This window comes from Peromyscus californicus, unplaced genomic scaffold (assembly GCF_007827085.1).
Source record: "Peromyscus californicus insignis strain IS unplaced genomic scaffold, ASM782708v3 Scaffold_10__1_contigs__length_136768540, whole genome shotgun sequence".
Taxonomy (NCBI): domain Eukaryota; kingdom Metazoa; phylum Chordata; class Mammalia; order Rodentia; family Cricetidae; genus Peromyscus; species Peromyscus californicus.
In genome coordinates this window covers 62,052,814-62,066,935 of record NW_026294391.1, presented here as the reverse complement: position 1 = coordinate 62,066,935, position 14,122 = coordinate 62,052,814, and the positions used below count along the sequence as shown (strand labels likewise).

At 39.0% G+C, this 14,122-nt stretch overlaps 1 protein-coding gene across 2 annotated transcripts in view; it reads right to left on the bottom strand.

Moving 5' to 3' along the window:
* Positions 1 to 14,122, bottom strand: part of Atp7a (ATPase copper transporting alpha) — a 116,461-nt gene that overhangs the window by 21,992 nt on the left and 80,347 nt on the right. For both annotated transcript variants that reach the window (XM_052734677.1, XM_052734668.1), the window contains 8 exons: positions 13,406 to 13,482; positions 12,763 to 12,988; positions 11,262 to 11,495; positions 10,160 to 10,251; positions 8,354 to 8,481; positions 7,195 to 7,349; positions 6,855 to 6,989; positions 3,810 to 4,004 (listed from right to left, as the gene is read on the bottom strand). In XM_052734677.1, the coding sequence (XP_052590637.1) occupies positions 3,810 to 4,004; positions 6,855 to 6,989; positions 7,195 to 7,349; positions 8,354 to 8,481; positions 10,160 to 10,251; positions 11,262 to 11,495; positions 12,763 to 12,988; positions 13,406 to 13,482 (1,242 nt within the window). The remainder of the gene's footprint in view (positions 1 to 3,809; positions 4,005 to 6,854; positions 6,990 to 7,194; positions 7,350 to 8,353; positions 8,482 to 10,159; positions 10,252 to 11,261; positions 11,496 to 12,762; positions 12,989 to 13,405; positions 13,483 to 14,122) is intronic.

Here is a 14,122-nt window from a genome sequence, read left to right as displayed (position 1 = left end):
TTAGGCTTGGCAGAGCCAGCCAATAGAACAGTGCAGAGGACTCAGCTGTAGCTTAGCAGTTTAAAGTTTGCTCACATGGTCAAAAAAGGCTAAAAGATACACAGTAAAAGAGGTCCAGATGGAAAAACTTCTAAAAAGGTTCCAGTGTGTTTTGCAATGTGCGTAGGCTTAAGAAAGAAATAAAAAGATTATGGATAAGTCATAGAAAGAAAGAAATAGTTTTAAAATAATAAAGTCTTTAAAGAGAAGTAAAGTAATATTAAAAAGAGTAAGCCATGTAATGATGGAAAATACACAGGGAGTCTGGATCCCGAATGTTATTGTGTTAATTTTGAATTTTTTTGAAAGCTGATGAGCAAAATACAGCTGCTAGCAGACATGGATGTGTGAACTGAACTGAAAAACTGAACCAATCTAGAAACTTTAGGGTTATTTTAACTTTAAAAAAGAAGTAAAAATATATATTTGTCAAATGGAAGTAAAAAATGATTTGGAGTTTTGTTCCCATAGGAGATGAGAGGCTATGGATTTCTTCAGGAACGATATTGATCAGGTGTGATCAAGGGAGACCTCCTAAAATGTGACAGGTGGTATCTATCAACAAAGGTTTTTGCTGGCCTTTCCAGGACTTGATCATTATCTCAAATTTTCTCTGGGACCCTAGAAATACTTCATCCACAGACAGCAGGGAGCAGTTTGGAGAACACAACATCCACATTCCCAATAGGGGTGTGGGAGGTTTTTGGTTATTTGGTGGGTTATGGATGTTTGTTATACTTAGGGGAATATAGGAATATAGGATAAAAAGACAACTATTAATCTCAGATATTTTGCATTGGCATGGATTCTGTATATTGATACAAATATTATCAATTTAAAGTTATTTTTGTTATACTGAATGTGTGTTTTTACTCTTGTTTGGGGTATTGTGCTTATGCAGTTCATTTGAAAATGCAATGTATAATTGAGAAATGATGTTGGTGATTAATCTATAATAATCAAATTGGTAGTCATTATTAGGTATGTTTTCAAGGTTAAACAGGTATACCTTATTTATTTATTTTGGTTTTTTGAGACAGGGTTTCTCTGTGTAGCTTTGTGCCTTTCCTGGAACTCACTCTGTAGAACAGGCTGGCCTCAAACTCACAGAAATCTGCCTAGCTCTGCCTCCCGAGTGCTGGGATTAAAGGCGTGCGCCACCACCGCCCGGCCCAAACAGGTATACTTTAAACAGATAGATGGTCTTCATATAATTGAAAGACCTATAGAATATGGCATTTAAAATGTTTTGTTAACTTGAGGTTTTTCATGACAATGAGACACATCTGCTCCTGGCAGCACAATTTACTACAGAGATGATGGGCATTGAAGAAACTCCTTATGGAGTTTGCTTTCATTGTAGCAAGGTTAGCCATTGGGCAAAGAAACTGCTCTTGCCTTTGACTGCTGAAAATGTGCTGTGCAGACTGGACATGCAGAACACACAAGAAAAAGACTGTTGATCATTGCCAAGACAAGGCAGGACAGTCCTTCAAAATTCCTGCTTCACAGAAGAGTCTGCCAGATATTCTGCAGGAAACAGAGGAAAGTGACTGATGAAATTTGCCAACACAAGGCAGGGCAGTCCTTCAAATTTCCTGCTTCACTGAAAAGTCTGCCAGATATTCAGGGCCTGTAGGTTAAAGATGGATGCCCCAATGTAGCAGAGGAACTTTGAGTGACTGTCCAGGCAACCAAATGTCTCCATTGTTAGGTAATATTACATTCTTCTGGGTCTCTGATGGAGTAGAAGAGTAGATAGCTAAGAGTTGTAGTTTTCCTTAGTCATGATAGAAAGTAAATTAGGTATAAAACTTTGGATTCACTAAGTTAGGATAGCTAATGCATTATTTTCTCTGAATATGCTAACTACAAATGGACAAAATATTGTAAACATAATTCTTACTTGATGACTATTTTTGTTGTGTATAGTTTTACTATGTTAAAGTTAAAACCTTCATTTTCATTTAGACAGAAAGGGGGAAATGTAGAATATTATTTTAAGGTATGTTACATTTGTTTATGCTCTGGAACATTTGTTTAATGATGCAAAGACGTGTTGCATTCCTTATGTTGCATTTGTTTAACTCTGTGAAGCCGTGTTACTTGGCCTGTCTAAAACACCTGATTGGTCTAATAAAGAGCTGAATGGCCAATAGCAAGGCAGGAGAAAGGATAGGCAGGGCTTCCAGGCAGAGAGAATATATAGAAGGAGAAATCTGGAAGGAAAAGAAGGAGTGAGAAAAGGAGGAGGATGCAAGTGGCCAGCCACCCAACTACACAGCAAGCAATGGAGTAAGAAAGAAAGATATACAGAAATAGAAAAAGGGGAAAGCCCATGGGCAAAAGGTTGATGGGAAAATTTAAGTTAAAAAAGCTGGCAAGAAACAAGCCAAACTATGGTCAGTCATTCATAAGTAAGAATAAGTCTCTATTTGTGATTATTTGGGAGCTGGGTGGCGGGCCCCTCAAAGAATGAAAAAAGCAAAAATAACAAACGACAAAGCATCATTTTAGACAAGAGAAAAACTGCTGTAAAGGGTATCATGGAAAGAACAGAGGAAAACAGAACATGAAGTTACAGCTAAGACAATAGCATTGTCAATATTAATTTCTTGGTTTGGATAAATGTACTGTGGTCACATAAGGAAGTGTCCTTGTTCTTTGGATAGGTGCTCAACAGCTTCAAAAAAGGGAACCCTTATCTTTGGGCTTGAAATTATGTCGATTTTTTTTCTATAAAAATTACTAGCCTGGGAACTGGAGAGATGACTCGGTGGTTAAAAGCACTTGTGCTCTTACAGAGGACCCCAGTTCAGATCCTAGCACCCATGTTGAGCAGCTCACAACAACCTGTAACTCTAGTTCTAAGGGATCTGACACATCCTTCTGGCCCCACAGGTACTCATACATATGGATAAAAATAAAAACTAATCTTTAACAAAATTCCTTAGGGCTGGAGAGATGGATTAGTGGTTAAGAACACTAGCTGCTCTTCCAGAGGGCCCAAGTTTGGTTCCAAACACCCACATGGCAGCTCACAACTGTTTATTACTTCAGTACCATGGGGATCCAACACTGTCTTCTAGCCTCTGCAGGCATGTGGTACATGAATATACATGCAGGCAATATACCCGTACACGTTTTAAAAAGTCCTAGCCTGTATGTATGTGTGTGTGTGTGTGTGTGTGTGTGTGTGTGTGTGTGTGTGTGTGTATATATATATATATATATATATATATATATATATATATATATATATATATATATATATATAATGCTAGCTATTCAAGGTTGCAGACTCGTTCTAAGCCATGTGTTCTGTATCCTCCATGCATCTATATATGTTTTATATCACTGTAATAAGATTGTATTAGTGGGAGCATGGCTTCAGTTGAAGTCCTAACTGCAAACTGCCAGCTGGTGGCAGTAAAGGCACTGCCACAACAGGTGCAGCTCCCATAGAGTCAGAACCCTGGGAAGCCCTGGCAGATTTTCCAAGGCAAGTACTGGAGACTTGGGTTTGAACTACAGGCTCTCCATTCAGGGTCTGCTGTCAGAGAATGGCTGAAGGAGTATGCTTAGAGATCTTACATAACTAAGGCAAATCTGAAGGAGAACCAGCATCACAGCTTTCCTACTTCAATCCTCAGGGTAGTCCCAGAAGAGCTCAGCCTAGAAACCATGTGCAAAGAACTAAGAACCCTATTTTTCAATAGCGGTGCGAGTGTAAGTTTGGATAGTGCAATTTCAGTTCTGGAGACTCTTACCTTATGAGCCATCTCCAGTGGCTCCCCACCTTTGATAAGTATCCCATTCTGAGCACCAACTCCTGTGCCCACCATCACAGCAGTTGGAGTGGCTAGTCCCAGGGAACAGGGACATGCGATACACAGAACTGTAATAGAGGCTTGGAAAGCAAAGCGTATTATGGTTTCTGTTCGTGAGATGCTTCTATTGTAGCCCTTTAGAAGAAAGACATGAGCTTTGGTTATTCATTTACAGTTAGAGCGTGCAAAACAAAATAAAGCTCACCCCTGTTTAAAGAACACCAGTGTCAAAAATCACACATTCTTCCTAGCTACTGACATACATTTTCTTACTAATAATCAGCATGAACACTGGTTAACAAGTGATAGTCTTAAAGTAAAAACTTCATTTTTGATGATTCCAGAGTTACTAACTATGGAGAAAAATAAGGAACACAGAACTCCACAATTCTTCTATATCTAGAAGAACTATTAGCAACACAATTCTCAATAAATTTGGCCTTGAACAAATTCTGATTCTCTGATACTGAGGCCATAGGTTAGACATCATACAAAATTTTAAAGACAATAACTTAAATATTCATTTTCGAGAACCAAATGGCTAGCAGACAAAAGTACTTGCTATGCAAGCCTCCCAACCAACCTCAGTTCAGTTCCAAGAAATTACAGAGGAAACAAATCAAACTTTTCAAAGCTGTTCTCTGTCCTCCACATACATACATGTGGGGCATGTTCCAACATTCACATATAGACGTCACACACACAGAGTAAGTGAAATAAAGATTAAAAGTTTTAAAGAGGCTTATGATACGGCTTAGTGATTAGGATCACTTACTACTCTTGAAGAAGACCCAAGTTCTGTCCCCAGAACCTATATGTGGTAACTCACAAGTGCCTCTAACTTCAGCTTCAAGGGCTCTGACCACTCTTCTGGTCTCCACGGCCAGTTGCATTCACATGTATATTTCCATACAAAGATACACACATTTATGCATAATTAAAGATAAGTCTTTAAATATTTTAAAATAGGAAGTTAGAAGGGATTTTCATAAATATCTAGGCTTAGACTTTCGTATACATCATATATGAATGTTTTCACATAATGTTGTGTGCTCTCACGTATGTGAATTCAAATCTTTTAACTTAAGCATTATTATCCCTACTTTGCAACTGACAAAAAGAGAAGTTGAGTATAAGTTTATATATCTAAAGTGAGGGATCACTGGATCTACATCCACCAAAATGAATTTCAATCCCTTTGTGACTTCTGACTGAAGAATGGCAAATGGCATTTCAATGCATCTTTTCTCACATTTGGAGGAAGATCATGTTTCTCCCCTTTCCAAAGAGCTGAGACAGAAGTATAACGTTCTGTCTATGCCCGTTCAAAAGGATGATGAAGTTTGTACTCCGAGGACACTACAAATCCCAGCAGTTTGGCCAAGTGGTCCAGGTGCACAGGAAGCAATATGTCATCTACACTGAATGAGTGCAGCGAGAAAAGGCTCATGACACAACTGTCATCCATGTGGGCATCCACCTCAGCAAAGTGGTTAGCACCAGGCTAAAGCCGGACAAAGACTACAAAAAAAATCCTGGAAAGGAAAGCCAAGTCTCAACAAGTTAGAAATGATTGAGAAGATACAGGAGTAGAGGAATCTCTTGTACAACTTCCATTAAAGACTGCCTAAGTAAAATAAATAAAGTGAGGCTCATCACAACAAGTTATGCAAAATGAGCATTATAAAATGTCACTACCAGCTAGGCATGTTGGCTTACACCTTTAGTCTCAGCACTCAGGACACAGAGACAGGCAGAAGTTCAAGGCTAGCCTCGTCTACATAGAGAAATCCAGAGCAGTCAAGGGCTACAAGGTGAGAGCCTGTCTCAAAAATACTATCGAGCACACTGAAATATTATTCTGTCCTATCTGAACAGTACACCCATGTTACATATATAACATCTGCCCTTAGCAACCTACTAGCTGTCTCCTGGTTATTAAATAGTTACTGAAGTATTGCGCACTTGTGTAGAACCCTTGTTTTATTCAATTGTGTTCCCAAAGTGTAAAAGGGTCATGATGACAATTTAGATATGACAGAGAGATGCCAAATATGCTTCTTCTAAGGGAAAAGAGGAAAGTTTTTGATTATAACGACAGAAAAAAAATCATATGCTAAGCTTAGCTAGGATCTACAATAACAAATCTTCTATTCACAAAAATGTGAAGGACAAAACATAAAATTGTGCTGGTTTTGCTGTCATATCTCAGAACTACACAGGTCATAAGCACAGAGCATGACAGTGCTTAGTTAAGATGGAAAAGGCATTCAATCTGAGTACAGGGGTCTGTATAGGGGCCTGAGGTGGCACATACAACATTAGGTAATATCTGTGGTTTCTGACATCCACTGGGGCTCTTAAAATATATTCCCAAAGTGAAGGAGGGAGTGTTATACTGGGAATTTCTTCTTTAGGTTTGTCTTTTCTTTTCCATTCTCGTCTCATTTCCTTTTCTTTCTTTTCTTCCCGTCTTCTCCCTCTCCTTCTTTTTGACACTGAGGATACACACTCAGGGCCTAACAAACTCTGAGCAGCATTCCACCACCTACACTCTCAGACAATACTGCTCATTTCCAAAGTCTGTCTATTCTGTTCACCCCTGGCTGGTCTGGTAGTCACAAAGGTTGGCCCTAAACTCACAGAGATCTGCCTCACTCTGCCTCCTGACTGCTAAGATTAAAGGCATGCATCCCAAGATCATTTATTTTTTTTTCTTATGTGTCTGTATTTGTGGGTAGGTATGTGAAGATGAGCGCAGGTACACTCAGAAGCCAGAGACATCAAATTCTGCTGTAGCTGGAGTTACAGATGGCTGTGATTTGCCCAATGTAGGTGCTGGGTATCTAACTCAGGCCTCTGCAAGAGCAGTATGTACTGCTGAGCCATTTTTTCCAGCTCCTCAAAATTATTTTTACTTAATTAGCTCTATAAAGACTCACAAAGTGTTTTGCAGATAGTCAAGAGTTGTTGCAAGTCACTTACAGGAAAGTAGGTTTCCACAATTTCAAAATTTTGAAATCCAATTATAATCCACACCAAGAGGGTAGCAATGGAAACCAAGACGATAAAAGGAACAAAGTAGCCACTGAGTTGGTCTGCAAACTGCTGGATAGGAGCCTAGAATTTAGAATAATAATAATGAGTGTCTTGAAGTCTCTTTTCTCATACTGAATACAGAATATATTTGGTAGTTATCATAGACAAATGTTTTAATAAACTCCACATGAATGCAAGTAGATCAAAAGAAAATACACATCAAGATCCATACTAGAAAGCTTTAAAGAAAACACCTTCTGCTGCTTTTCCTAGGGGACTAGGTTACCTTTGATGTTTGTGCTTCCTCCACAAGTTTGACAATTTGAGAAAGGGTGGTGTCTGCTCCCACATGGGTTGCTCGGATAAGGAGGGATCCATTCTGGTTAATGGAACCTGCGATCACTGTGCTGCCAGGTTTCTTAGCCACAGGCATCGCTTCCCCTGAAGGAAGAGGAAAAAAAAATCAGAGAACAAAAATGATTACTATCCTCTTGAAACATAGGGTTATGCATTCACTATCAACAAATACCTAGAAAAGACATTCTTCTCGAACTAGAATCTGGACACTTGCAAAGGTAAAATTGCCCTTCCTTTTTCTCACCTGTTTTAGGCCAAACACAGGGAACTAGACTTTGAACTGGAAAAGCTTACGATGTTAGCTCTTGTTTGACAGATACTTTAGGAGCTTCCCTCTACTCCTAGAGCAGAAGTTCACAAAGGGCATTTGGAAATGTGGGAGCGTGTTTTTCTTTGCAACAGTGTGGGGGAGGAGTAGGGTGCTGCTACTACTGCTTAGGAGAGCAGGGTCAGTATCACTACATTATACTCTATAGCCCAGGACATCGAACTAAAAACTTCTCATCCAAACTGGCCATAGCAGACCACTGTGAAACAAAGTCCAGAATTAATAAATAAACTGAGCCTCTGTTAGGACTACCAGAGGTGGGAGAGCTGTTATTTTGATTCTGATCCACTCTGCTAGCCAAGATTTCTAAACATCTTCCAGTCCTGCTTTCTTCAAGGTGCCCTGATGTGGAAAACTTGGTGCTCTGGTCTAGCTTTGACTACATCAACTGCTAAGGCAGGAAAATAGAATATTTATCTGCCCTGGGAAATTTGCCAATCAACCTGGTTCTACAAGGCACTGAATAACTTTGTTTTTGTGCATTCTAGTAATTAAGAATCTTCAGCATGGGTGCTTGGGCAATGGTTCAACAGGAGCACTGGCAGGCCAAACACTCATACGCATAAATAAAAATCAATAAATCTTTAAAAAAAGAATCTTCAATGCTTAGTCTTCAACAACATACCTAAAAACATAGTAAACCCTAGGAAACTGAAGGTAGTCTCTAAAGAGCTGATATTCTTTGCTCATGATTTATATATTATTGGTTCTCCTTTAGTGTCTGCTTACTTTCATGTCACGATCCTCTGACAGAACATACCTGTGATGAGGGACTCGTCTACCATAGAATGTCCTTCAATAACACGGCCATCCACTGGAAACTTGCCTCCTGGAACCACCTTAATTATATCTCCACGCTGTACAAGTTCCACATCCACTTGTTCTTCACTGTACATGAGTTAATATAAAAAGTGTCATGGCATCTGCTTCTTAGTCTAACCTACACACATACATCTAGAGATCATGCCAAGCTTATAGCTCCATAATTCCTACCACCAGAACCTAGGACCAACATTTATGTTCGCAACAACTATCTATTAGTTTTACTCACTATTAGTAATGAACAAACTCTTGGCCCTAAGCAGATACTCTAAATATTTATTCAATAATCACTAAATAAGGGAAAGCTTAAAAAAATAATGCCATAGTCAAGCGTGGTAGCATACATCAGTAATCTCAGCACTTGGGAAGTGGAGGCAGGAGGATCATGAGTTCAAAGTTATCCTGGGCTAGATACAGTGAATTCAAGATCAGCCTGTGTTACATGAGACCCTTAGTAGTTATACATAATTGCCATCAGGTATCTTATGTTTCTTTTTAAATAGACAGCTCCGTCATTCCTTTCTTCCTTCCTCCTTCCTTTAGTCAAAGGAAGAATCACTAAGGGAAAAAATAAAGTAAGTACACAGTGGCAGAGTACTTGCTTGGCATACTTAAGGACCTCAAGTCGTTTCCTAACACCAGAAAAATCCTGGAGCCACAAAGCAAGACCTTATGTTAAAAGATGAGGATGGTAAGAGATTGGCCCACGTACTCTCAAAGCCATGATCTGGGCTGGAGAGATGGCTCAGGGGTTGAGAGAACTGACTCTTCTTCAAGAGGACCCAGGTTCAATTCCCAGCACCCACATGGCAGCTCACAACTATATGTAACTCCGGTTCCAGGGACCCTGACACCCTCACACAGACATACACGCAGACAAAACACCAATGCACATAAAAATAAATAAATCAATAAATAAATGAATTGTTTACTTCTGGAAGTTTCCATGTAATATTTTTGGAGTGTGTTTGATCTCAGGTAACTGAAACTGTGAAAAGGGAAACCCCAGATAAGAAGAGGTGGGGAGATGCTGTATTTAAGAGAGTGGAAATGGGGGAAACTGAGACCCTTCATCCCAAAGGTAAGCTCATAAGGCTTGGGGCCTACAGGCTCCCAATGGGGCGTCTGAGATGAGGGCTAGCAAGAACTAGGAAAGTCTGGGCAGCAGACACAGCTCAACAGTGGAGCTCTGCCCAGCCTGTGGGAACCCTCAGGTCTTGCTCCTCCAATAAACCTAGAAAGCTTAAAGATGGTGGTGGTGGCACACGCCTTTAATCCCAGCATTCAGGAGGCAGAGGCAGGTGGACCTCTGTGAGTTTGAAGCCAGCCTGGTCTACCAGGACAGCCAGGACTGTTTCACAGAGAAACCCTGTGGTATTTACTTCCTATTTCAACAACAACAGAAAGATGAAACAGCTAGATTAAATAAAGTATGGTAAGAGAGGGATAATTGCTAAATCTGAGAGGCAGGTTATGTGGGGTTATGATATTCCTTCCTTCTGGATACAGCTCAGAAGAAGTTACAAAAGAGAGTCCGTAAGCTGGCTCAGCAGGTAAGAGTGCTTGCTGCCAAGCCTAACAGCGGGAGTGCTATGCCTAGGACCCACGTGGGAGGAGGAAACTCCCACAGGCTGGCTGTCCTCTGACCTCCACACATGTGCCATTGCATGTGTGTACTCACCACAATAAAATTAATGTAATAAAATGTTTAAAACAAGTTACAAAAGGAAATGAAGATAAATACCTAAGGAGGAGATTTTCAGAGTTAAGAGTTACAACAGTTGCTTCTGTTGCTTGGAGTGAAATTAGCTTTGCAAGAGCTTCTGAGGTTTTGCCCTATAAATTAAAACACAATAATGATGCTAAGAAAGAAAATATTTAAACCTTAAAGATATTATCTTAGACATTCACTCAAATATCAGCTTAAGAAAAACATTTACATTGAAATACTAATATCTTATAAAGAGCATTTTAAAAGTACCAAGCATAATTTATGAAGAAATATGATTATTAGAAAAATATCAGGAATCTAATTCATACATGAGCAAAGCACATGAGTAGGTAGATCATTCAAGAAGGAATATAAATACTCAACATATAGGAAAATGTTTATCCAGAAACTCAAACTAAAGCCACCTTGTAATTCTATTCAACATCTACTAACTTAGCAAGGATTTAGTTAGGATGCAATGCTGTAGTAAAAACTACTTTGCTGACAGACCCTCACTGGCAAAATTTCCCACAGTTTATAGCATGACATCATGAAAAGATACAAGCCATTTAAGACAGCCATCATATCCTTTCTAATTGCTCCTAAGGCACTCAGCTCAGAGGAGATGACTATTAGCCATGAATATGTTCAGTGGAGGATTATCTAAAACAAAAATTTGGAAAAGAAATTGAGAAGAAAACTAGAATGGGTTAGTAAATGAGACCACAGTGACTTGACAGAAATAGCAAGTGATTGTCTAGACTGTAGTCAGGGAAAAACCTGTACAGTGCTTTCTACTCTGCTAACATAAAGTTACATGGAACAGGATTAGAAACTGACTTTCATCACAGCATGGGAGCATGGATGGCCTTTGACAACAGTTTCAAGCCACATGGCCAAGTCAGTTCTCAATTAATAATCTGATATGATAAATAAGTACTTCTCAAATGTCTCTCATAAAGTACCATGGGTATACTATCCTCGGCAGTAATTTAAATTTGATATGTTTCCTGAAGATACTGTTAAAACTAAAATGGTTAATTACATAAATCAATACATATTTCTAATAAATGGTCTAGAAGATATTAAGGTCTTTGATCCAATATTTTAATAAATGTAACCTTTCTTACTTTACCTTTGCTATATGTTCCAGCCATCGACCTAGGGCAATAAACACAAACAGCATAGGAGGTGTATCAAAGAAGGTAATAGGGTTCACTCTGGCTCTCTCATACATTGCGACCAGAAGAATAACCAGAGAGTAGGCAAATGCAATGGTGGTTGCCAGCACAATCAGCACATCCATATTTGCTGTCTTATGCTTCAGTGCTTTGTAAGCCTGAATGTAGAAGTACCAGCCTCCACAGAACTGTAAGAGAAGAGTGATAATTACTGGATTTATTTAGACACTGAAATGCATATGTATACCTAAATAAACTTAGCATAATAAGGTATCAATGTTTGCATCCTTTGCCTTTATCCAATCCATAAACACTAAGAGGATTTTGTTGTTATTGTTGTTATAGAGCCTCATAGATATCCCAGGCTGGCCTTGAACTTGACAAGATCCTCCTGCCTCTGTTTCCCAACTCCTAAGATTACAGGCATGCACCACTACATCTGGCTGTAAGGGGGAGATTTTGAGCTAGAGCAGAGTTATGTGCAGAACAAGGGCTTCAAACTGCTGTGCAAGACAGCAAGGGACATCCTCTATGATCCAGAGGATACTTCATACCATAAAGAAGGTCAGATGGCTCTGGCATTCTTCTTTGTGATGCTAGTCTAAACAAGTAAACTAGGAAACCAATTTATACTTTTTTAAAGGGCATTTTTAAATATATAAAACTTAGCCCCTTTCCAAAAGTCAATCTCAAGCCGTGGCTTCTGTTGAGAAGTATAACAGGAGAGCTTGTCTTTCATTAGTGCAATTGGCATTAATTAGTTGCTAGTACTTTTTACTACCTTTTGTTTTATTTTTGTTTTTTTTTTTTTTGGTGGTGCTGAGATTGAACCTGGAGCTCTTAGTATACTAGAACTATACTGCCACCGAACTACATCCTTAGCCCTCACTTTTAAACCATTAATGGAGATCAAATAAAGGGGAAAATCTTATTAAATAGAAGTGTAACTTTTTACAGCAACAAAAATTATCTCAAAATAAGGGTAGAAAAGTGTAGAGAGTAAATAACTAAAGAATCAAAAAGAAATATAAAATTATACATGACAGCAGACAGGAATACCCGGTTTTAAAAAAAAAAATCAAACTTTTTTTTTTTGTTTTGTTTTTTCAAGACAGGGTTTCTCTGTGTAGCTTTGCGCCTTTCCTGGATCTCGCTCTGTAGACCAGGCTGGCCTCGAACTCACAGAGATCTACCTGCCTCTGCCTCCTGAGTGCTGGGATTAAAGGCGTGCGCCACCACTGCCCGGCAAAAATCAAACTTTTTCTCTACTTTATGAAATAATATTCTCAGGGATTAAATGGAATATATTAGCTACTTTAATTATTCATAAAGTAACCAGTATAAAATGATCAGACTTCTAGCTGTTATCTATTTAAAAATGGAAAATAACAGTGCCTACCACATTTTGGTTATTTTTTCTTTATTAACGAATATACTTGCTAATATGTTACTTGCCTGTACAGGTAGACACAGTAAAAGGGACAGCAAATTCATAATGGACAATCCTGGCAGGATCTGACGCTCCAGGAACATAGAAGAATGGATCTTGATCATTTCTTCATTACTCATACTCTGATTATGGTGAAGAGTTGCAAGGTGGTGATCCATAACCATCATATATATCATCAGCCCCATTACAGGGATACAGAAAAACAGGCTCACAAGGAAAGACCTTCTCCATCTTATATGGGAAACATTTTTAAAAGAAAAAACACATTTTAGTGAGTACTTAAAAGTTAAATATTCTATGCACTATAGAGCAACCCAGATTGTAACCATCTCACCCAGTGTAAGTGGGGCTGCAGCAACGGCTCAGCAGTTAAGAGCTCCTACTGCTCTTGCAGAGGACACAAGTTCAGTTCCCAGCACCCATGTCAGCTCACAAGCACCTATAACTCCCATACCAGCAGATCCAATGCCCTCTTCTGACCTCCGCAGGCTCCTGCATATATGTGGCATACATTCACACATACACATATACATAATTTTTTTAAAGTAAATCTTAAAAAATGCTATAGTAAAAATTGACATGCTAACAGGTTGTTAAATTTCTAAAAGGAATTGAAATGCTTTTTATTGACAATATCCAAGTACTTACTGTGTTATTTCTCGTTTATGATCTAAGTGACTGGCTGACCGATCTTTCTTGACCAAAGAAGCTTCAAAACCTAAGCTCTAAGAAAATTTATAAGAAAAATGTCATTTCACTCAATGCAGAGATACTCTAAACCATGCTGTTATCACATAGAACAATTCAGTTCAATTCCTGAGTAAAAGTCATTCTGGGGACTAGAAACATGAAGCTGTCCAGAGCTTTCTGCCCTTGACTGCTTTGGTTTCTAATTTTGCAAAGACATTAATAGCTCATTGATTTCAGCAGCTGTCTATTCTGCTGCTCTCAAACTAGCAATTTCACTCACGTACAGTAGAGGTTTTCACTGACAGTGCACAAAAGCTAGCATTATATTACATACATTGACCACGGCCTTCCTGCAGAGTTTTCATTCTTGTTCCACCATAAAAAGAACATGGAAAAATCCTTTTCCCCAGTACGACTAAGTATAAACAGATAACTACAGCAAAGTAAGACGCACACATACACAGACAGTTACAGACACCGTGTTTTCAACTGCTAGGGAAACAGCTGCCATCTTCTAGCTGTTTAGCGGTGGAACATGGTGAAAAGAGCATGTGAGCTCTGGAGGCAGAGTAATCAGGACCAATAAATAACTTCTCAAGTTGCTTCACCTCTGAAATAAGATGGCAGCCCTACTGTGAGAATTCAGAACTGAAGCCTGGCAGCACTACTGAGTAC